Raw genomic sequence first — 22,708 nt, forward strand, 5'->3', positions numbered from 1 at the left:
AATTACAAACCTGTAAGTTCACCGTTCTGAACTACTTTATTCAATTAGCACTGTTTCTTTATAGAACCATCTTCCATCCTAATTATAGCAGCACACATGATGCCTGTGTAATAATGTTAGACTCACCCTTCTTGCAGAGTACAAGGATAATTAAATGTTTGTTTGAGAGCAGTTGCTAAGATATAAGGAAGAATAAACATGCCAACGTGTATAAAAGAAGTCTTTATTTACAGTTTGTCTGCAGGTGGAGTCGGTAGCAGTTCTTATGTGCCACAGTGTTTAGTCTTTAGTCCATCCTGATGGAGGAATGAGAATCAACAAAATAAAAAAGTTTCCGACAGCCTCCTTGTAGATGCTCCATATAATTTTAAGGTTGACTGGTGAACCATGGGTGGGTGACCACAGGTTTGTTTTAGAAGGCCAGCTTCTTCATGAGCAGGTAGACCCTGGAGTCCACTTCAAAGCCGTGAAGATTGTTGGCATCTCCCTGTAGCCTCATGAGGAGGCCTCCATAAGACACATAAGCAGAGCTGAAACAAGAAAAACACACAAGAAATTGGAATAGCACAAACCAACGGCAGAGTCTGGAAAAGTTATCACACAGGCAGATTCAAATGTGATCTCATTTCCATAAATAGTTTCACAGAAAGGTCATCTTCTCTGTTAGAAACACAGTTTTGTTTCAGCGGATTATTAATTTCAGTAAATATATGACATATAGTCATTTTGAGAAAACTGAGCACTTCACTTACAGACGTGTGGCAGCTTCTGTTGAAGTTTCATCGCCCTCAATCTTGTAAACTTTCCCATACATCACATAATCAAACTGGTCTGCTCTGGAAATTTAAACAAAGTGGAATGAGTGTGAAAGTCATTTTGTAAATTAAAAGCGTAAGAAGTATTAACAATGTTATTATTGTTACATATGCCAATAAAACAGCAATTTTTTTTTTGCTAAAGTTCCACAAATTACAACTTTAAATTGGAAGCAGCTGTCTTACCTAGACGGTCTGTCATCCTGAGGATTGTACTCTCCATCGTCTGGTGTTCCATCTTCATATAACGTGCTGGCAATTACCAGTCTAAACTTGTCACCTTAATGAAAGAGATATATTACAACAAACTAGCTTTATCATATTGTGCATTTGGACACTTTGGGTTACAGATGCAATTCTGACACATGGTTCTTCAAGGCTTTTTACTCATAGAGCTGGGTTCCTTTGGGTTGAGTTCACCTGCATGTGAACAAGTCAAATATTGAGGGAGTCAGGGGATACATTAACGAGCAATCATATTTTTTTATGTATTACAGTATAATCTTTACTTTTGAAGAGTGCCAGTTTATTCTGATAAAATATTCTAAATAGCTGACATAGTCATTTGCTATAATTATGCTGTATATAGGACCGGTTTACACCATTGTATTTGATACATATTAACTAACAAATGACTTCCAATTTAAAACAAAACAAAACAAAAACACAAAGACACACAGGGACAAAAAAGAATGTTTTTTCTTACCAAGATCAACAGGATAGATCTGAATGTTCACATCCAAGATGAGGTCCATCTTGAACGATTCACTTTCACAATGCAGACGAGATACTGCAGATTAACAGTTGAAGAGTTTCTATTAGATAATTTATTGTTTGTTTGTTTTTTTAATTAAATGGTGTTAACGAAGATCAACAATAATTAAAATAATGACTCTTGTTGATAATCAAAGTTAGACTGGTTCATGATTGGCCAGAAGTTGTGTGTTTGGATACTTGAAAGGTTTAATACTTAATATCAGATCCCTTTCACTAAGAAGAACTGCACTTGGGTTATAAATTAAACTTTATCTATATCGAGATCAAATTAGAGATCAAACAAGCAATTATCTCTTGGTTGGTGTTATAATTTCACTTTTTTTAATGATAATATTTCACACACCTCTGTCAAACTTCTTGCCATCTGGATCGATATCTTTTACATCAAAAATATCCTCAAAAAGAATTCCAGCCATCTCTCTCCGAGTCTGTCAGTCTGTAAAAATAAGGGAAAATAAAGACAAAAACACAAAATGAAGCCACTTTTATTAGACTGAAACCATTACTGAAACTTAAAACACACCCTGCCAGTACAAGAAACACACTTCACTGAAATTCACAGAAACTTGTGTTTGCTTGTCTTATTGTTTCCCTCCGTCTAGTTTGTGCACAACTGCAGCTGAAAAATCTTAACCACTAATCATACATTAATGAAACAACTGTGTATCACAACGTAAAAAAAAAACTTCAAACCTTAATAATTCGTGCATTTGTTTTTGACCATTTAACAGTAATCTAACACCCGTTGTTGCCGAATCAGTTAGCGAAAGTATTAAGGTCTTGGCAAAGCTTTTTCAACTTTAGCATCTCTCATTCATGCTAATTGCTAGCCTTAGCATATTGGCCAAACGATTCCAAAAACTTACCTCAAGTTTTGATATTATACTGTAAGTTCAATGGCGTCGCGCTCACTTGGGTTTTCACTCTGCGACGGGGAGTATTTAATTTTGCGCTAGATGTCTTAGTTAGTCAAAATTTCATTCATTATTATCCCAAACAGACTGTACCGCGCAGGAACAATGTGCTCAACCTTTGACATAGAAAGTGCTTCCGGTTTGAAATACGGAAAGAAAGAATATAAACGTAAATATATAACGAAATTAGATAAAGACAGACGAATTTTTTCAGCCACAGACAAAAAAAACGTATAATAAAAAAAAAAACTGCCTATCTGCTCTTTCTCTACGTTAATATTCGAAACAAATATATAGGTTTTCCAGCTAGTTTAAAAAATAAATGGTCTCATGAGATACCTTATTGTTGTTATAAAGTTAAAAAGAGCAAAAGAAAATCACAATAATCTGCAAAGAATACGTAAGAACCAAATAGCATCCTTTCGGCAATGTTTACGACATTTGCCTCTACTTTCCAGTCTATTCGGTTGCTAGGTGTTTTTTAGCGTCCTGTCTGTGTACTGTTGCTAGCTAATGGCTATCTAACTAATATAAGTTGCAACTGAAGACCACAAATCCTCACAAAAATGGACGGTTCTACGCGTGAGCGCCTCGGAAGTGTCAATGAAATGTATTCACCAAGTACCTGATATACGAACGAGGTAATGATGTTAATGCGCTCTCTTTATGTCGCATAACGTTAATTGATGAGTTAGCTTATTAGCTAGCTTGTGACATCTTGACGCTGTCTCTGATGTCTTACTGTGATGAAAATAATTCACTTTTAAGGCAAATGTGCTTGAATTTTAGATTATAAAGTAAAATCGCCATCAGTTGTATCTTTGTTGATGTTTTTCTCTTTCTGTGTGTGTGTGTGTGTGTGTGTTAGTTGCTCAAACCATTGTGCTGTCCAATTCAAACAGACCGCAAAATACTAACTCGGAGCGAAAACGTTATTGAATGAAAGTGGGACTCTTTGCTGCCGGATATTTTAAAGCTTTTCGGTACTCACATGAGTTCCAAGGAGGCAGCCAATATGGGGGACATCTCGGCAAATGAAACCGATCTTCTTGGGATGATTAAGGAGGTAGCACGTTTCTTCTGTAAACTGCCATATGCAAATCGCAGTGAGCATTAATAGAAATGAAGTAATCGCAATGCACAACTTTCATATATAGCGTTTCTACAATAAATTATGCATAGATGATTGAAAGCATACTTACATTCTGCTCTGATTGAGGTGGTATGTCACGTGTGTTTATTTGTATTTTTTTGTTCGTTTCTTTGTAGTACCTCAAATTTGAAGAATTTGAAGAAACTCTTCACAGTTTTGAGAAGGAGTGCAAAGGCAGACTCCTCTCAAAGCCTCGAGGGAATACTCTCAAAGACTCAAAGACACGTGTCATTCAGGTACATTTTGATTTTTCATGGAGGAGTGATGGTAAAAAGTGCAAAAGACTATTTGATTAGAAAATGCTAATTAACATGTAAATATTGCAACCTCAAAGCAAAGTTCAAATTGATGTATTTGTCTGTATTAATTGTAAAGATCTGTAATAGTCATGTACATTGAGACTCAATTATTACTGTGTGATAAACCACAAAAAATGTGACTTTTGTAGAAAGACCTTCTCAGCTCATTTGATGATGGAGACCACAGGGTGTTCTTTGAACTGTGGACAGAGAATATTCCCCACAGAGTTAAAGACACTGATGCTGAGGCCCAGGGACTGGAGTTCTACCTTTACATCCACTTTACAATCTACCCACTGAGGAGGCACCCTGTAGAACATGTATGTATTTACATGTGTATTTACAAGTGTATGTGTCTGTTAATACTTATGTCATTATGTGCTATTTTTCATATGTCCACTAAGCTGCGCCAGAGTCTTATTTTCGCCCTTCTGTGGCAACAATTTTGTGAGTCAATTGGAGTTTGAGTTCATTTATTTATACAGATTTGTAAAAAACCTTATGCTTCTTTTAGCAAAACATGCAATCATAATTGAAGATGTATTGCGTCTTCTTAAGTGACCCCTTAAGCCAGGGGTGTCCAAACTTTTTTCACTGAGGGCCACATACATAAAAATATAGGAGGGGCTGAGCCACTTACTAGAAATTAGGTACATAACCTTAACTTTACTGTATTAAAGTTAGAAAAATCACTTAAAAGTGGTCAAATGTGTTATATTGTTGAATATAATTAAAGACAAAACTGCCTTCATCACAGCTTTCCATAAATGGATCTTTATTGATTTATTCAGAAAAAGCTTTGGTAGCTCATTCTCAGAACAGCAGCCTCAGATTTCTTCTTAGACAGAAGATTTACAGTCCAGAGAAAAAACAATAAAGGGGAAAATGGGACGGGTACATTTCAAGTTTATTATTTAAGTTATTAGGCTTAGCAAAACATCTATTAACGTCCGTTTGAAACGATGGACGATGGACTGGACTTAATAACAGGAGTCCATATAATTTTAGTAAATTATTCTGGTGAGCATCAGCTGCGCTGGGTATGTAAATCGGGCCATCCAGCTGCAGTGCTGATCGTACGCCACTCCTGGCAAAAATCCAGACAAATGTCACTTGATCAAGGAGCAAATCTGCATCAGATGAGATCAGCTGACTACGTCTGCGTGCGCTGTGCATATAAAGAAAGTGGTGCGCAAAAGCAGGGTAGTGACATAATTGATGCGCATTATTGATATTTGAAGCATGTGTACCTGCACATGCATGCTTATTAACACACGGGTACTGTGGAATATATTTTTACTCACTTAAAGCTCGTGCTCTCGTCCACTCCCCGCAAAAAAATTAGCAGCTGTGCGGTGTCTGTGGCATCGGTGTAAAAATCAAAAGCACAGCTTTATCAGACAGTTGCAGTTTAATGTTGGCTGACGAGTCTTCAATTTGTCGCACAACTGTATTTCTGGACATGCTGACGTTGTTGAAGTTCTGCACTTTTTCCGGGTAGGCCTACATTATTTCGGTGACTTTAACGAGGCCGTGTTTTATGAGGTCTCCATCTGAAAAAGGCTTGCCATGTCTTGCGATGAGTTGGGCGACCTGATAGCTGGCTATTGGAGCCTTTTCCTGGACAATTTGAGCACGAAAAAAATACTGTTGCTGACCCTGCAGCATAGCTACCATTTGCTTTAATTTCTGCTCTCGCTTAGCACCAGTGTAAGATGCATAGGCCTGATGTTTGGTTTCATAATGACGTCGTACATTATACTCTTTCATAATTGCCACAGTTTCAGTGCAGATCAAACAGACACACTTCCCCTTGAATTCTTTGAAGAAATATTCACTCTCCCACCGTGTCTGAAATTTTCTGCACTCACTTTCTACCTTTTGCTTCTTTGGTTCTGCCATGTTTAGTAACTTGGGGATAAGTTTTTCTGTGATTTGCCTTTTTGGTGGAGCAACTGCCTTGATCAACAGCAGCTCCCCCTGGTGTTAAAACAAAGAAGTGCAATACACTCAAGAAGTGCGGGCCATATTCTATTCTATTTATAAAATTACTTGCGGGCCAATTAAAAATGGACCGAGTTTGGACACCCCAGCCTTAAGCTTACCTGATGTAGTTATTTATTTTTTTAAATTTTGTTCATGAATTGTTTTTGATGGACATCTCAAATCTACCTCAAGGACCGTGCTGAGTTTGAAGAGAGGGTTTCCTTCTTCAGGCAGTACCTGGAAACTCGAGGAGGAGCTCTGAGCCAGACCACAGAGTTTCTGCCTTACTACGCTTTGCCTTTTGTTCCCAACCCCACTGTCCACCCTTCTTTCAAAGAACTGTTCCAGGTATTACACTTATAGAATATTACCTTACTTTTAACCATCTAGTACAGTTACTAAGTCACACTGTGAGAATGAACATCACCATACTTCATATTTAACTTCTGTTTCATGTTTTTAGGATTCCTGGATGCCAAAATTGAGAGATAAGCTGGAGCAGTTCCTGTCAGTGATACTTAAGCCATCTAACAGCCCAAGGCTGATGACTTTATATGTATCCTTCTACTGTGCCTCACTAATGAGCCGTTGCTGGGAAAACCATCAGAGTACAGATGTACAAATGGATTTGTCTGTCTTGTTTTGATTTCAGTGAGATGGCATTAGCGACAAATCTGAAACTAATAGAAAATTAACACAATTCATATTTTCATTCATTGCACAAACCCACGTGACAGGTAAACGGTTGTCAAGTAAAATGTAACTTTTGTCAATTAAATTCTCAATTCCAGCTTTTTACATTAACAGATTACTAGGTTAGGTAGTTTAACAGCCTTCAGTGAAACTTATAAAACTTAGCAAACAGTAAAAATCTAGCAATTTCGTTGAAGGCAAGGTATGATGTGTAGAAAATAAACCCACTGAGGAGCAAAAAAACTTGCCTTCTTTAGCTGGACTGCACATTTAAATGTAGAATACATATATGTTCTGTAGGTGAATAAGGAATTCTTTAACAACCAGTCTCTTGTAACATGTTTGATCATGTGACAACCTGAGAGACGTACCACGAAGAGAGATTGACGGGATAGTGAGTTATGTTGAATTAAAAGTCAGTTTCGATTAAAAAATATTCTGGAATTGCCAAAATTTTACTTACTTACTACTTACTGTACAGTTCCAGTAATTCAACCTGTGAACTTTTTTGAGAGCACAGTCGGAAACACAAAACCCAGCCTAAAAGAGAAAGTTGATAACAACCGTCATGGCAACCATTGTCCCCAACTGGGGTTTTAGATTTTATCAAGTTAGCTAATGCACAGAAAGAAACAAAGTTATCCTAACCTCCTCAGAGTAGAAGGGCAGGCAAAGGTAATGGAATTATTGGGATACTGGAAACCTTGCTTTGCTCAGTACATATTTGTGAAACTAAACTAGCCAACTTTCAAAGCTTTGTAAAATAAAAAGCTATGGGCTGAAAAAAAATGTTTCTAGTGTATACAAAATTAACACGGTTACCAAAAGTGGGAACATTTGAGCATCAGTGTTTTTTGGCTCAGCCAATTAATAACATTTACATGTGCTTACATGACATTTATAGGGTACTTGTATTAATTAGTTCCATCTGCAGTCCTTTTACTAATTATTTCATTTGTATGTAATTCCTGATGAAACCATTAACAAGGGAATAAATACAGGAGAAATGTTTGATTTGTCTCTAAGTATGTGATCTTTAACCAGCTTCATGCAGAAGGAGGGTGGAAGGAGTACTAAAGGTAATTACCCCATCACAGAGTCTACCTTTTCGTGCATTGCAGTTTGCAGTTCTTCACCCCAACAGCTGTTTCTTATTGCCAGTTATTCAGTTTTCTTTCTTTCAACTTTTCATAATCTCAAAGGGAACAAAGGCTCACGGCCACACCTGCTAATTAATCAGTAGTGGTCAACTAATACTACAGATAAAGAAGTCATATCAGCGTCACCCATTATACATCTGTTTGCCAAGGATTTTTTGCTTGATTCATTTGTATAATGTGGAAAGTATTATTTACGTAATAACACTTACAGAACTCTCACTAATGGATAAAAAACATTATGTTAAATATTGATAAAGGTTAGTAGAAAAGTCAATGATGAGATTGGTGTTGGAGAGGTTGATTAAGAATGGCATTTCAGAATATTGTTTAATTTTTAAATGAATTTCTTGACATCTGAAAGGATAACAGGCATTTTCACCTAATGCATGTAAGCCAGTGTTGGTTTCTGCAGTCTCCGTCTTTTTCTGTTTGTTTGGGTGAATGCACAGAGGCCACGCAGCAGTTACAGCTCCAGCTGGCTGAATCAGATCGCCGCATCACCAGCTACGTACGGAAGTTCAACAAGATGCAAGCTGACTACCATAACCTGATTGGAATCACTGCTGAGTTGGTCGACTCATTGGAGGCCACAGTCAGCGGAAAGATGGTAGGGCAGGCTAATTGTGGGACAAACAAGCACACATTCTGTCAGACATGCAACAGATACGGAGTCCATAAGTGTGGCACAAGTTAGAAAAGAATGTGTGCACACAGGACAAAAAACCCAAAATTTGCATATTCAAAGTCCAGTGGTGTGCATGCGAGCGCCAACAAGAAATCTTTTGATGCGCAAAATGGATTGAAAATATATATGAAAAGATTTTAATATTTGGAAAACTAGAATACACTATTAGTACCCTGCTCTTCTCGCACAAACAGTATTTTAAAGCTCAGGGGAGCGTGCCTTGTTTTTGCAGATCTCCCCAGAGTACCTGCAGAATGTGTGTGTTCGCCTGTTCAGCAGCCAGATGAGACAGAGTGTGATGCAGAGCACAGACTTCACCAGGCCAGGCACTGTGAGTTGCAGCACACAGTCTTAGCTCTATTCCTTCCCTCTTCTTCACGCCTCAGAATAGTAACAACAACACCTGGCCCCAACTTAATGTGATTTTATTGAAGCATAGAGTATGCATAGCAGACGGTGAGGAGATAAGAGCCAAAATCGGGGAAAAGTGCACTTAACGAGTGTTTACATTATGTACAAAAAGACATCTTTGTTCCTTTTATGTAAGCTGTCTAGTCATTCTGTTGTGTGTATCCTAGAATGAGTGCTTCCTGGATCCTGGAGTTGAATAAATACAGTCATTGTTGGAAAGTCAAATGTACACGACACAAATTTCCAATAAGCAGTGACAGACATTTACGTAATCATCTGCCTTGGAAATGTAACTGTGTTTCTCCCATAAAGACGACATTTAAAGGTGTCAAGACGGGTCAGAGTTACATTAAATCTTAAATCCTTGCTGCTGTTATTAGGCCTCTTTTTCTGCCTCTTTTGTGCCACCGATAATCAAAAGGCTGTAGAAAAGCTCCCAACCGACCTAAAAAACTGTCCACAGCTTGACAATCATGCTTGCTGTCAGCGGCCTTCATTGTGGTTTTGACCTCTGGCTTGTGAAATCTTGTTTCTTTCTATTTGAACTGAACAACATTTTTTTCTGTGTTTTGTGTGTGTGTTTTTTGTTTTGCTTGTGTGACGCTTTTGTCCCCAAAGGGATATTACTCTATGAGTCCCTATGATGATGGCTATGTAAGTTTCATGTATTTTCATCTTTACATTTTCTTATTGCTCAGGTCCCCAGTTCTCATCTAGCTTCTGCCTCGGTGTCTCCCTTTTGCCTCCTGTTGTTGTCTTTATGTCCTTCATGACCTCCTAACATATTTCTTCATCACACCCTCCTGACTATATGTGCATTCCCACTAGATTGTCCCAGTTTAAACGTATGTTTGGCTTTATTTGCAGTAAGGACGATGACAGTCATTGTTCCTCAACTCTCATTTTAGCTTTTAGCTCTCAACTTATCTCTCAGTTTCATTTTTCTTCTCTTATGCTTATTGTTATTTTTTGTTTTGTTTTTTAGATTATAGCCATATAAAATGACAGAACAAGAATGGCCATCACAGGGTGCTTTGATTTAAAAGAATTACTCGCATGCTCGGGTTCTCAAACAGGACAGGTTATATTACAGCTATTTGAAAGGCAGCAACAAGAACACTTCATGTAGGATTCTTAACAACCTAAAAAACAGGCACCCAGGGTCAACATATCAAATTTGCTGTTTTTAGGTATAGTTAAACATTAAAAAATGAGCAGCCATAGCTAGTAAACTTTACTTTAAACCACTGTTACGTAGCAGTTTAAAGCTAAGCAGGTCAACATACCTGCTTAGCTTCATAATTTATTGTTGAGGATAGTATTTTTTCTCATTTAGGCTTGCTAGTTTAATGTAAGTGAGTGCAAGGCCATAATTTATCCTCAGTATCAGAGTCTTTGTCTTTGTACATTATCAATCTTTCTTTTATTGCTGTTTGGACCAAGACATAAAGTCTTGTAGTTAGACAATAGCATCAACAGTCCATGATTTTGGTTGTAACCACAGTGTAAAAACAGATTGAAAAGATGAAAAAACATAAAAAGCATTTCACTTTTATTCAAAGAATATAAAAACAAATCAGGACTCAAAATTTAGATAAAACTTGGACATAAAGTCTTGCTGCAAGCAAGTCTCCCCATTCTGCAGCTATCTTGGTGAAGACTCCAGCCAGTTATTTGGGCAGGTTGAATGACTAAATGAAGGGGGAGAGAGTCATTTTTATTTTCAAGGATCAAAAAAGAACATCTAAAAACTGTGCTAATTCAGTTTAGGGTTGCAGCTTACATTACTGGTTTAAATATACAGGGTGGGCCATTTATATGGATACACCATATTAACATGGGAATGGTTGGTGATATTAAAGTCCTGTTTGTGGCACATCAGTATATTTGAGGGGGTAAACTCCTCAAGATGGGTGGTGACCATGGTGGCCATTTAGAAGTCGGCCATCTTGGATACAACTTTTATTTTTCCAATAGGAAGAGGGCCATGTGACACATAAAACTTATTGGTAATGTCACAAGAAAAACAATGGTGTGCTTGGATTCAACGTAACTTTATTCTTTCATGAGTTATTTACAAGTTTCTGACCACTTATAAAATGTGTTCAATGTGCTGCCCATTGTGTTGGATTGTCAATGCAACCCTCTCCCACTCTTCACACACTGATAGCAACACCGCAGGAGAAATGCCAGCACAGGCATCCAGTATCCGTAGTTTCAGGTGCTGCACATCTCGTATCTTCACACCATAGACAATTGCCCCTCACATATACTAATGTGCCACAAACAGGACTTTAACATCACCAACCATTCCCATTTTATTACGGTGTATCCATATAAATGGCCCACCCTGTAGTTGACTTTCCTGCCACCACACAGTCGAAATTAGTCGTTTTAAAATTTAGCTTGTATGCGCTTCAATGCAAACACTAGATTTCAGGTTCAACATATAATTGGCTCTTTGGTGGGATTGACTGAACACCTCCATCTTTGTCTTTGCAGAAACCTGGATTTCTGTTCTGTCAGCCGTCTGCTGTTGTCAGAAGTACCTTTGTTTAGCTTTATGGTTCTCTTCTTACTAAGCAGCATATTTGATTGTCGCTTTAAATATGACCTTCTGGTTGCTTGGTGCGCCAGTGTCAAATGTCCCAGAACAACATATTATCATGCGTACATGGGCACCAAATGTTTAGGGGGAAAGGAACTTGGGAAAGAAGCCAGGTATCACTGTTCTGTTCTTTTTCTTTGTTTGTTTTAGTGTGCCAGATAAGGCGATACCTCCGTTTACACGGATCAGTGTTCTGACCTTATGGTTCTCCCACCATAGGTCCAGCCGCCTCCTCCTCCTCCTCCTCCTTAGATTTGATTTCAAAATACCCTCAGAGTAAAAACTTTAATAGTCAGTTTCACCTTACTTTACACACAACAACAACACCTCGGTGATCAAGTTTTTGTTTCTTCTCCTGGGTCAAAGTGGGGGTCTTTCACTTGTTAGATGTCAGTCGCTACACTCTGGAGCCATCTAAAAAAAAAAACACAGATGGACTAATGTGTGACAAATGCAGAAGTATTAGCCTACCCTTTCTGGTACTGTTTCTTGGCCTCTTACTGCATAGATAATATTGCCAAACACTGTAATACTGTATGTCCCAGTACTCCGCATGTACCACACGCATGATGATGTATGCATGTCTTAAAAACTACTAATGACATATTTACACATTAGCTAACTTGATTATCTTAGATTGGATGGACCAGATGGTAAGAGTAACATATGGTTAATGTTGCATGTGGTATGTTTTGCACACTTTAAAGTGATAAATAAAGTCAGATTGTAAACAAATACCCTGCATTAAAGATCCTCCTTTTTTGTTTCTCATTATCTCTGTTCTTTTTTCCTCTGCCTTCTCTTGTAGGCTTCCTCTATGCTACGAGCGTCCATTGCACCACAGTAAGTCTTCGTTTGGAAGAAATCATTTTTGTACCAATCATAAAGTTTCATTAAACCCAAATAAAACAAGGCTGCTATCTCGTTTCTCTTCAAATCACCAGGAGACCAAAGGATGTGCCAATGTTGCCCTCGTTAGACTATGAGAAGCTTAAGAAAGACCTCATCGAAGGCTCAGAGAGACTTCAGTCTCTGCTACTTCAGGCACTGCGCTGGGTGAGAGTATTCTGTTTATTATCTCCAGCATTCTCCTTAGTGATAAGATGTCTCGTATTTATCTGATTATCAGCCTTCCTTGTGACTTTGTTTGGCTCCAACACTCGCTTATAACTTAAGATATGTGTTTATTTATCCGTCTTCATCCTCAGAGAGTAGAATGCGTTAAGTACAGTTTTAATTTGGGGCGTCCAGAAACTTGGGCAGTTTGTGAACCTGGACAAAAGAAAAGTGGCACTTATATTTACTTGGATTAGACTTTTGAGTGCTGATTGTTGGATCTGTTTCTAATGTCTTTTTAGAGACTCACCCGCTCACTCCCTGGTGAACAGAGAGATACTGTGCTTCAGGCTTACATCAGCAATGATCTTCTGGAGTGCTACAGTACTAAAGAGGTGGGGTTATAGCTTCACTATCATGCATGTTAACACTACAAAATTCATTCAGAGGGCCTGTTAATTAACTTGTGAACGTGCAAATTGAAAAACACGCCGTAAATATAAGAATCGTAGAAATGTGGTGCTTCCAGACAATTTTAAACCAACACTTAGAACATAACTCGCTCCCAAAAAGGTTATGTTATCCTTACAAGGTGACTTTCATGACAAAGCTGGAGGTTATGGAAAAGGCAATCAAACTTGTAAACACATTTTTTGACAGATTTCTAAAATATTACAGTCTTCTTGTTTTTATGACAGACTGTGTAATCTGTCAATTTGTTTAGCTCTGTAGGTCATATATTTAAATTTAGAGGAAGAAAATCATTGTTTATGATCTTAACATTATCAAATATTTAGTAATTATTTTATATTAAGAGATCATTTGAACCCAATGGTGAGTCATTTAGAAATGGTTCCCAGTCTCAGAATAAGCACTTTCCTCTGAGAAGCTCAGATTGTGTCCCAAACTTTACCCTCATGAAAGACTTTTGACACACTTTGTTCTTTTTTCTTTTTTTTCTTTTCTCTCGTCATTTTCTTTTCACCTAGCCTTTAGTTTCAGGTGCTATGCTGAATACAATCTCTTTAGAGTGAATAACCCTTTCATAAATGATTTCAATCTTTGTACTCCTGTGTATGTTTCAAGGTTTTCTAGGTATATCTAAGTGACTCTGCAATCATTTAAGGTGACTGTTGTTGAGATTTGGTGCTATATAAATAAAATTAAATTCTATAGCAATGCTGGAAGACTCTGCATTTAACTGAGGTGTTGGTCAGCGTACATAAATATGATGCCTTTAATTTTAAAGTGTTGCAAAAATGAACATTAAGGAAGGACACATTTAAAAAGATGCTACTTGTCAAATAAGTTACATTGTGTTTTATGTTTAAATTCATAGTCCTTGTCTCTAAGAAATTTCACTCTTCAAAAAATGTTGAGTGGAAAAACTCACAGTGCACAACTTGCCCTACATTTGTTTGTTTCCTTAGAAAACTGTGCTTCATTTAATGAGATCAACAAACGAGATTGTCCGTCAATACATGGCTCGTCTCATCAATGCATTTGCTTCCCTTGCAGAGGGTAAGTTTAAAGCTGCCATTAGAGCTCATTAGGCATCATCATTTACTTTGTAAGTTGATTCCTGATGGCTTGACCTTACTGGCTTTCCGTTTTGAAGAAAAACTATTAATGATGCTCCACAAAAGCTAAACAGTAACTGTAGACAGCATTTTGTAAAAAGGAGACTTTAGAATGGCTGTGAATGCTTTCAAGATGTCCCTTTGATATTTATTACAGGTCGTGTTTACCTCTCCCAAATCCCCATTCTTCTGAAACATCTGACAGAAACACTCAGAAAGGAAGAAAAAGAATCTCTTACTCGGGAAAATGTCCTTGTGGCTCTGCAGAAACTCAGCCTCAGGTAGTTTTTAAAATTACTAGGGTTTTCTAAATCCTTTCTTATCTCGATTAATGTTTTTTAAATGAATATGTCACAATTTTTGTCCTTTTGACAAGCATGAATATTTGACCTTACATCATGTCTCGCCTGTTAGGAGGAGTCAGCAGACAGCCATGATTGCAGATGATCTGATTGGCTGGCTAGTGGATGAGCTCCAGGACTCAGACTGCCTCAGTGACTACAACCTGGAGTATTCTGCAGCTTTGCTTATGAACCTGTGTTTGCGAACAAAGGGTAAACATAAAAACATGCAGAACACAAATGTAGCTCAATAATGCGAACACCAGACGGGCGGCATGGACACCGGCGTTTGTGAATGCGATAACACGAGAATGAGGTGACGTAGGAGCTTCAAACTGATACCACAGATGCACTTACTAAAAATCCGATGTATCAACAAGTTCCACTTTCAGTGACCGCATCACGTTCTGTAAAAATCTTGTGAACGTGATAACTTGAGAACATGGAGATGTAGGATTTTGAAATTGATAGGTGTGTCTGCTAGGAGGCTGAGAGGCAGCTCTGGCCATTGGCAAATATATTTTTATTTTGCCAAGAAAATGGGAAATGGGTACTGTTTGTGAATCACATCAGTAACCAACTAAAGACTGAACTGAAGAAATAGGAACAAATTATGCTAATAACTAAATCCCTCAAAGTAGAATTTACAGTTGCCAAGTTGTTTTTATGCGTGAATGGTTCATAGGTCAGTGTTTAAGTGGCTTCACCAACAAATCAAAAAATCATTCCTCTGAAAATCGCAAGGTATAAAGACTGGTCTTTATACCTTACTATAAAGTAAATAAAATAACAATCTCACTCTGTGGAAGCAAAAATGTGATAAACAAATAAAGGAAGGTGAGAGGGAGAGCTGGCTCAAGGCTTTTACAGGGCATTAAAGAATAAACACATTTCTTTTTAAGCCTTACTGTAGGATCAGTTGACTTTTGACCCAGGCTTACAATTTCCTTATTGTCTTTCATCCATGTTAAACAATAATTGGCTTTATTTTATTTACTACGCTATGCTACTATGCTATATTTACTTTAAGACTGGTGTTGATTTTCTGTGTGCTTTTTTGTGTCTTTGTTTTTTTTCACTGTCCGTGAATAATTTCCAAGTCAAATAAGTCTTCTCAAACACACCATGGGTTATACTATAACGTTCATTCATAGAGCTTATTAATAGTCCATGCTATCATGAAAATCAGAACGACCTTGTTTCACGCCACAACGAGTCAAGGTCTAGGTTTGTTCCTGTTCTTTCTTTCTTTTCTTTTTTTTTTTTTTGCTGATACATTAAGGTTAATTATTGCCTAAGTTTGCATTGAAAGCAAACGTTTAGCTTTTCGGTCCTTCTGAATACATGTTTTCACTGCACTCTTGTTTTTACAATTATTTGTCTTCCATTTACGTCATATCTAGGATGTATCGCTTTCAGACGCTCCCTCTTTCCTTTTCTTTTTTCCCAAAACATGTTTTTATTATATGCTGTACTTCTGTTCAATGTAGAATGCCACAATGAAATACTGTCCCACATTTGATTTATCAGTAATTGTATTGTCTTACACGGATAAGTACTGGGAAGTCATTAACCGGATTTATATGTATTAAATCAAATAAGAGTCCCATCATATTGCACACAGAAAAAGCGTTGCTAAATTTGTGTGCTGGATGGTTGTCTTTTTACAGGAAAAAGGAAGTGTGCAGAAAACGCCAAGCATGTGCTAAAAGTTTTGACTGATCTCCTTGGACATGAGAACCACGAGGTGATATACACATCTACCAACACACAGCACAGAAGTTGCATGCACAGTGGTTGCAGTGTGCAAGCAAAACAGATTTCTCGTGGTTGAAACTGATACAGGCTACACAACAAACAGTGTGTACTGCATGCAATAGGTGGAAAGTGCAGAATTAATGCCATTAAAGGATAGAAAATGACACGAGTTGCTAGCATATCATAAACTAAAACCGCCAACATTCATAAATTAACAGTCTCTCTACTGTTATGTTACACTGTGTAATTATGTCCCTTGAAATGTCTTGCAGTCTTGGCATGAGTGAGCCATGACTGCAGGAACATCAATAAAACATAGAAAGCACAGAGTTCATTGATTTTACTTATGTTAGCGGTCAGGTTGTTAAAAAAAAAAAAGCTTATCCACAGCACAAACATTAGTTCCTCTTTGTGGGCACACATCTCTAATTGCTGTATTTGAGACCATAGAGATAGAGGTTGTGTTTGTCTGTGTCACTTTCAGATTTGGCCATATGTGAATGGAGCTCTTTACAGCATCCTGTGCATTCCCTCTGTGCAACAGGAAGCAAGAGAGATGGTGAGATAGCAGTTTGCATTTTGCAGTTTGCATGTCTCTTCCTCTTCACTTTCCTCGGTAAAGAACAGGTGTTCATTTAATAGGCAGAGAAAGTTGTAAATGGAAGTGTAGTTAAAATGTGGAGTTGCAATCACAAAAAGTATAAAAGATGGACGCAGCTTCCAGGTCTGCAAACTGAAGTCAATGCGATCAGCGAGACCTTTAAAACATACTTTCTTTTAAAGTGGGGAACCCTGGGTCAGCACACCTTAATCAACCTTAATCGTTTTATCATTTCAAAAATGAGGATTATCTAGTGTATTGACTAACAAATTTTAGCTAATTAGTTAGCCATTTTTTCATCAGAATCAATTATAAAAGGCCAAAATGGACACGGATGCAATCTCAGTGTTTTTAAATTAGTTTTCAGAAAGAGACGAGTGACATCACAGTGTCACCTAGGTACGTTCATCTTTCACATGCTTTGGCCAAATATTGTTATATATATATGTATATATGTATATACTGTAATTTTATACTTGCATACATATTTTTTGAATGTTTTGTGTGTCTTTCCCTCATGTGTGAAGAGCGTTGAAGAGATTCTCCGCTGCTACATCAAAGAGGAGAACCCAAACCTTAACAGACAGATTGAATTCATCATTAAACAGCTAAACTCAGGTTAGTGAAATTTACTGTTAAACACGTAGATGATAAACTGGTAGTCCAAAAGTAAGCGACTCAAGCAATGCAGGAAAAACAAAATATGTAAATATGAAACTTGATATCTTACATGTCCTGTTCCAGATCCCCAGTTTTCATAACATTAGTTATCATTTGAAACTATAGTTTTTTTTATGAAGTATAATTTGGGAAAATCTGCTGGCTTTTTAATCCTTCCCCCCCCAGCTGAAGAGGAAGGACCAGAGTCTGATGATGAGGAGGAAGAGGATGACAATGACGTAAGGCCGCCTGATAAACATCAATGTGCTGGTGTTTTCCATCATCATATTAAATGCCTGTTTACAAATTAATTCAACAAAACCACTGAACCATAAATAACTGGCTCATATCAAAAGAACTAAACAAAGAAAATAAAGTATGAAGGGGAATGATGGACTTAAAAAGTTAAAATGTAAATGAATTACAGGAGTTTCCTGGGGTGTGTGTGTATGTGTGTATATAAGCACATATTCCATTCTCTTCCTGTTCCCATGAGAGTTCCTTGAGTGTGAGTGCCCTTGCCCTGTAATCTCGAGTTAGGTGTTTTTTTGTTTATGTTTGTTTTGTTTTTTTATTTTTATAGCTGCTATCCGTTTCCCTGCCCACAATGGTGAACTGATACGTACTGTACATACCTGTTTCTGAGTGGCAGTCTCAAAGCTACAGAATACACTGGTCCCTTGTCAGAGCCTTGTGGAATGGTACCAAGCATTGTATTAATTTTTAAATAAAAACTTAATGGGTGAGAGTTAATTTTTAGTCAGTCTGAGGAAGTTACGCTTTGCCAATGTAACCCGGTTAAAATCGACCTGCAGCAACCCTGTGGGTGTTTTATATAATGCTGCTTAATGCTTAAACATAAATTAAGTGCATGTACGGACAATATGCATTTTTGACACTGCACACAAATTCTTTCTCAAGTGATTTATTGTCTTTGCATTGTGACAGGAAGATTTAATGGAGATCGACATTGATAAAGAGGAAGTTCTTCAGCCACAGCACAGGGAACTGTCTGGGGAAAGCCTGCTCACCACTGAGTACCTGGGAGTAAGAGCAAAACACACATTTTCACCATAAACATATTGTTTGTAGCTAAGAAGACGCAGAGTTCAAATTTTGACACTAATCAAGAATACGAATTACTAACAGTATGGGTATTAGTGTACATATATATACATGTATTACGGGCAAGTTGCAAAGTAGCTTGTAAATTTTGTTTATTGCACCAATAACAGGATATGACATTATCACAGCGTGCACTGAACTTTAGACGGTGCATAGGTCTGTGCATTCACAGAATTGTAATCAGTTGGCTATTTGGTTCATAAATGCTAGCATGAAATATATTTTACCTCATGATTAGATAAGGTACTACACACATCGCTGCCTCTTTGTGGTGATGGCTTTTGATATCTCAGGTGCTGGGCTGTTAGCTTTTTAGGGATCTGTTTTATGTGGCTATGAGTTCATGACTGGCCAATACGCCGGACAGAACACAGTCAGGTTTACAGTGAGAAAAAGTTACGTGTTGGACAGTTACAGCACTCTATCACATTAATCTCTCTTTTCCCTGTTAACACTTTTTTCCATGATGGAAATGTGTTTGGTATGTTACTGTTTTATTGTGTGTGTGGCTGTGTAGATCATGACCAACATGACAAAAGTGAAAAGGAAGCCAACCCCTCTACCACAGCCAGCTGCTGATGAGCCGCTACAGCGGCCAGTAACCCCTAGTTCTCATCGTAATATCGGCGTGGGGTAAGTTAAATTACCAAACGGTGTCATAAGATCCAGACTGAAGTTCACTCTTAAGCTAAAACACTTCTTTGTGGTGTCTGTGGGACCATAAAATGTGTAAGACATGAGAAACTGTGCAGCGGCAGCCTCTCTTTAAGTGATTTACAAACCACCATAAACATTGGTCCTTAGATCTCAGATACCGGTCTTCAGGCCTCATTTCTTTAAAGGCTGATCACTTCACAGTAGTCCATAGATTTTATGAGCTGACTAATCTGTAGCTTGTGTAGATAATTGTGCCACCATTTGTTTAGGATACATAGATAACGACGTTCCTCTTGCCGCTAAAACTCTGAAAATACAAAATGTTTCAAATGTATTTTGATGGTTTTCTTTGCAAAGCGTAAACTTTGAAGAGATGAGTCAGCCGCAGTAGACTAGAACTGGAGTGCCTGCATACCATTGCTGTAAAGCATCTTGTTTGGCTGTAGCTCAGGTGGTAGAGCAGGTCTTCTACTGATCGGAAGGTTGGTGGTTCGATTCCCGGCTTCCCCTAGTCTGCATGCCAAATATCCTTGGGCAAGATACTAACCCGAAATTGCTCTCCGATGCATTCATCGGAGTATGAATGTGTGTGAATGTCAGTTGTGCTTGTGCGAATGGGTGAATGCACAAGTTGTGTAAAGCGCTTTGAGTGCTCAGAAGAGTGGAAAAGAGCTATATAAGAACTAGTCCATTTACCATTTGTTTGGTCTTGACAAGGTAATTTCCTTATTCTGAGCACCAACCTAGAGAAACAGGCCTAACCTTGTATTTAACAGTTTAAATAATTAACTGTTAGAGAGCTGTACAAATATGGAGAACTAGCACTGATGAAAGTCAGTGGAATCATCAAAATAAATTGTTTTTTCAAGTTAAAAGCCATCTTGCTTACACCAACATCCTCATGGAAGTTCTTAATGTGAGATTGTGTTCGTGTTATGTGTAGTGATTATCGACCCGCCAGTCGGGGAGGCGAGACCAGCAGAGACACAGAATACAGACAGAAGAGCGGGGAAGGAAGCCTGCCACACTCTCGATACAACTCACGACCTCCTACACGCTCCGGCAGTCGGCCGAGCACCACAGACTCCCTACGCCAAAGCATCGGTGGGTGACTCAACTTTCAGAGTTTCAGATGTAATTTAGGAGTAGCGGTAGAATTTCAAAAGAGTAAAATAATAACTCTTTGACCGTGTCTAACAGCCGTGGCTGTAAATCAGATGTTTGCGCTCAGATTACTCACACTTAGTAGAAGCTCTGTGCATTTTTGTGGAAAAATCTTTAATTTCCCTTCCACCTGCTGCTTTTTATTTGGTTGTGTGTTAGATGTATTTGATGTGGTGCCCAGTGTCCACAAGCAACAAAAGATAGTTCCAGAGAATGAAGTTCCTGCAACTTCCTCACAAACCATAAGGGATAAAGACTTAGCAGAATAGAATAGGATAGAATAGAATAGAATACAATAGCCTTTTATTGTCACTGTACATGTACAGTGAAACTGTGGGTGCTTGAAATACAAATATAAATAGTACGACAGCAGGAATGAATAGTAGACAAGAGGAGTATATACAAAACAGGAGGGAGGCACACATTAGAGGACAGATTGCAAAGTGCTCAGTCTCAAATCAAATCAAATCAAATCACTTTTATTGTCACATCGCATGTGCAGGCACACTGGCACAGCACATGCGAGTGAAATTCTTGTGTGCGAGCCCACAAGCAACAGAAATGTGCAAACACAACAACACAAACCAGCAAATACAAGAATGGCTACATCTGAAACTAATAAATATATGTACAATATATAATAGTGTATGCATTTCTGGGTCTGAGTATGTGTGTGAGTGGCCGGAGTGATGAGAGTTACTCAGACCATGGCTCAGATTGGTGGGTGGGCACCAGAAGGCTAATGACCTTAGTTTGATGGTATCAAGTGTGCTTGTGTGTTTGATAGTGTTCAGCTGTCCATCTACTTTTTTTTTAGTTTTTTAAAGTTATGACCTTTGTTTCCATTTGAAGGCCTGACATTTTGGTTGATTCTAAAATTGGTCTTTTGACACTCTTAATTTATTCCCACTCAGACTCAGAGTGTGGGCAGTTGTCCCAGGAGTCAGAATTGGACAGGCAGTATGAAGGTAGAGCCAGAAAAGGATGTTCCCAGGAGGACCACAACGGACACTCTGCCAGGTATACTGACACACAAATGTAAACTGAGCGCGCTCATGTTCATATTTTATGTATAACATGGCTGTTTGTGTTGAATTTTACTGCAGTTCTTTGAATAAAAAGGCAACAGTTTAACGACGGTCAAAGTTAATCAGGTTGAGGTTTTTGATCAGAGTTTGAATGTAAACAGTCACAGAGAGACTATAAAAACTGTTTAGACTCATTTTTTTTCTAGTGCAATCATACATGGAAATACAGTATGAAAGGCAAAAACAGACCATCTTTCTTCTTCAACTGAGAGTGAACTCTCCTTTTTGTAATTGATCTAAGCAGACTTCAGGAATAGTTGTCCAAGCATCCGAAAGGACATTTCAAAGCTCTTCTCGGGATAATCCCAGACTGCTTCATTAATGTTGCGTTTCGATCTCTGAGGAGGCCAATCCATGACTTAATATTCATTTCTGTTATGTGTTTTTTCTATCCAGATGTGCTTTTAACACTTTGGCAGTGTTTTTATTATTATTGTCATGCTAAAAAATGAAGCTGTTGCTAATCGGATGCTTTCCAGATGGCAAAATTTAACTGTGCTTTTCTGAGTTCATAATTCCATCTGTTTTAATAAGATCATCCGACACAGCTGGATGAACCCCAAACCATGGCGCAGCCAAGCAGAAGATGTTCACTGTTGTTCCTTTCTTCTGACCTCCTCTGCACATATCGATGGAAATATGAACAGTTTCACTTTGGATTTTCACTCTATCAGATTTGTTTACACTGATTTTTCCCAAAAAGCTGTTAGCTCTCTGCAGATGATGTTTGTGCTGCTGAAATCCTATTTTTAATATTTTACTTTTTTTTTCTCTTTGATTGATCGATTGAAAATGACAGAAAGAGCAGCCAATAAAATAACAAATAACAAGATGATTAAAAAAAACAAAAAACATTTAAACTTTTGCAGTTTCAACATAACAAAAAAAAATCACTCAAAAAGCAAACATTTGGGCACTTCACACTCTCTGTATTTATAGAGAAATATATACTATATATATACTAAATATATACAAACTAAATTTACATTTAAAAAAAAGTTATTGAGCCAACAATAACATGTTAAAAATATTCTTGGCTTAATTTTTCCTGAGAACTAGAACCAGACCTGATCTGATGCTGTTAAGGAATGAGCACAAAAAACAACCACCACATAACTGCAGGGATTCCTGTAAGAGTGTGTGTGTGTGTGTGTGTGTGTGTGTGTGTGTGTGTGTG

The 22,708-nt window shown here is 37.9% G+C and overlaps 2 protein-coding genes across 7 annotated transcripts in view; one reads left to right on the top strand and one right to left on the bottom strand.

Moving 5' to 3' along the window:
- Positions 1–206: 206 nt before the first annotated feature.
- polr2h (RNA polymerase II, I and III subunit H) lies at positions 207–3,619 on the bottom strand. Of its 2 annotated transcripts, none has more exons than XM_005920928.3 (6): positions 3,498–3,619; positions 1,936–2,028; positions 1,522–1,605; positions 1,002–1,095; positions 753–836; positions 207–530 (listed from the first exon to the last, which is right to left on the bottom strand). In XM_005920928.3, exons 2-6 carry the CDS (start codon positions 2,006–2,008, stop codon positions 413–415), a joined length of 453 nt encoding a protein of 150 aa, XP_005920990.1. In that variant the 5' UTR covers positions 2,009–2,028; positions 3,498–3,619; the 3' UTR covers positions 207–412. The 2 variants fall into 2 exon arrangements, with proteins under 2 accessions (XP_005920990.1, XP_005920989.1); XM_005920927.3 differs by lacking the exon at positions 3,498–3,619 and adding an exon at positions 2,459–2,744.
- LOC102314637 (lisH domain-containing protein ARMC9) overlaps positions 2,841–22,708 on the top strand; it is a 26,991-nt gene continuing 7,123 nt past the window's right edge. For 2 of the 5 annotated variants that reach the window (XM_042222678.1, XM_005920933.3), the window contains exons 1-24: positions 2,841–3,147; positions 3,375–3,572; positions 3,776–3,895; positions 4,108–4,278; positions 6,137–6,292; positions 6,408–6,500; positions 7,692–7,716; positions 8,247–8,404; positions 8,715–8,813; positions 9,512–9,547; positions 12,310–12,344; positions 12,446–12,557; positions 12,860–12,952; positions 13,988–14,078; positions 14,295–14,418; positions 14,552–14,691; positions 16,149–16,225; positions 16,721–16,795; positions 17,365–17,455; positions 17,684–17,736; positions 18,446–18,544; positions 19,140–19,255; positions 20,223–20,383; positions 21,358–21,463. In XM_042222678.1, coding sequence (XP_042078612.1) covers positions 3,498–3,572; positions 3,776–3,895; positions 4,108–4,278; positions 6,137–6,292; positions 6,408–6,500; positions 7,692–7,716; positions 8,247–8,404; positions 8,715–8,813; positions 9,512–9,547; positions 12,310–12,344; positions 12,446–12,557; positions 12,860–12,952; positions 13,988–14,078; positions 14,295–14,418; positions 14,552–14,691; positions 16,149–16,225; positions 16,721–16,795; positions 17,365–17,455; positions 17,684–17,736; positions 18,446–18,544; positions 19,140–19,255; positions 20,223–20,383; positions 21,358–21,463 — 2,306 coding nt within the window. In that variant the 5' untranslated portion in view covers positions 2,841–3,147; positions 3,375–3,497. The remainder of the gene's footprint in view (positions 3,148–3,374; positions 3,573–3,775; positions 3,896–4,107; positions 4,279–6,136; positions 6,293–6,407; positions 6,501–7,691; positions 7,717–8,246; positions 8,405–8,714; positions 8,814–9,511; positions 9,548–12,309; positions 12,345–12,445; positions 12,558–12,859; positions 12,953–13,987; positions 14,079–14,294; positions 14,419–14,551; positions 14,692–16,148; positions 16,226–16,720; positions 16,796–17,364; positions 17,456–17,683; positions 17,737–18,445; positions 18,545–19,139; positions 19,256–20,222; positions 20,384–21,357; positions 21,464–22,708) is intronic. The other 3 variants (XM_005920930.3, XM_005920931.3, XM_005920932.3) reach the window with 3 other exon arrangements.

This window comes from Haplochromis burtoni, unplaced genomic scaffold (genome assembly GCF_018398535.1).
Source record: "Haplochromis burtoni strain Fernald_Lab_line unplaced genomic scaffold, NCSU_Asbu1 Contig_5, whole genome shotgun sequence".
NCBI lineage: Eukaryota > Metazoa > Chordata > Actinopteri > Cichliformes > Cichlidae > Haplochromis > Haplochromis burtoni.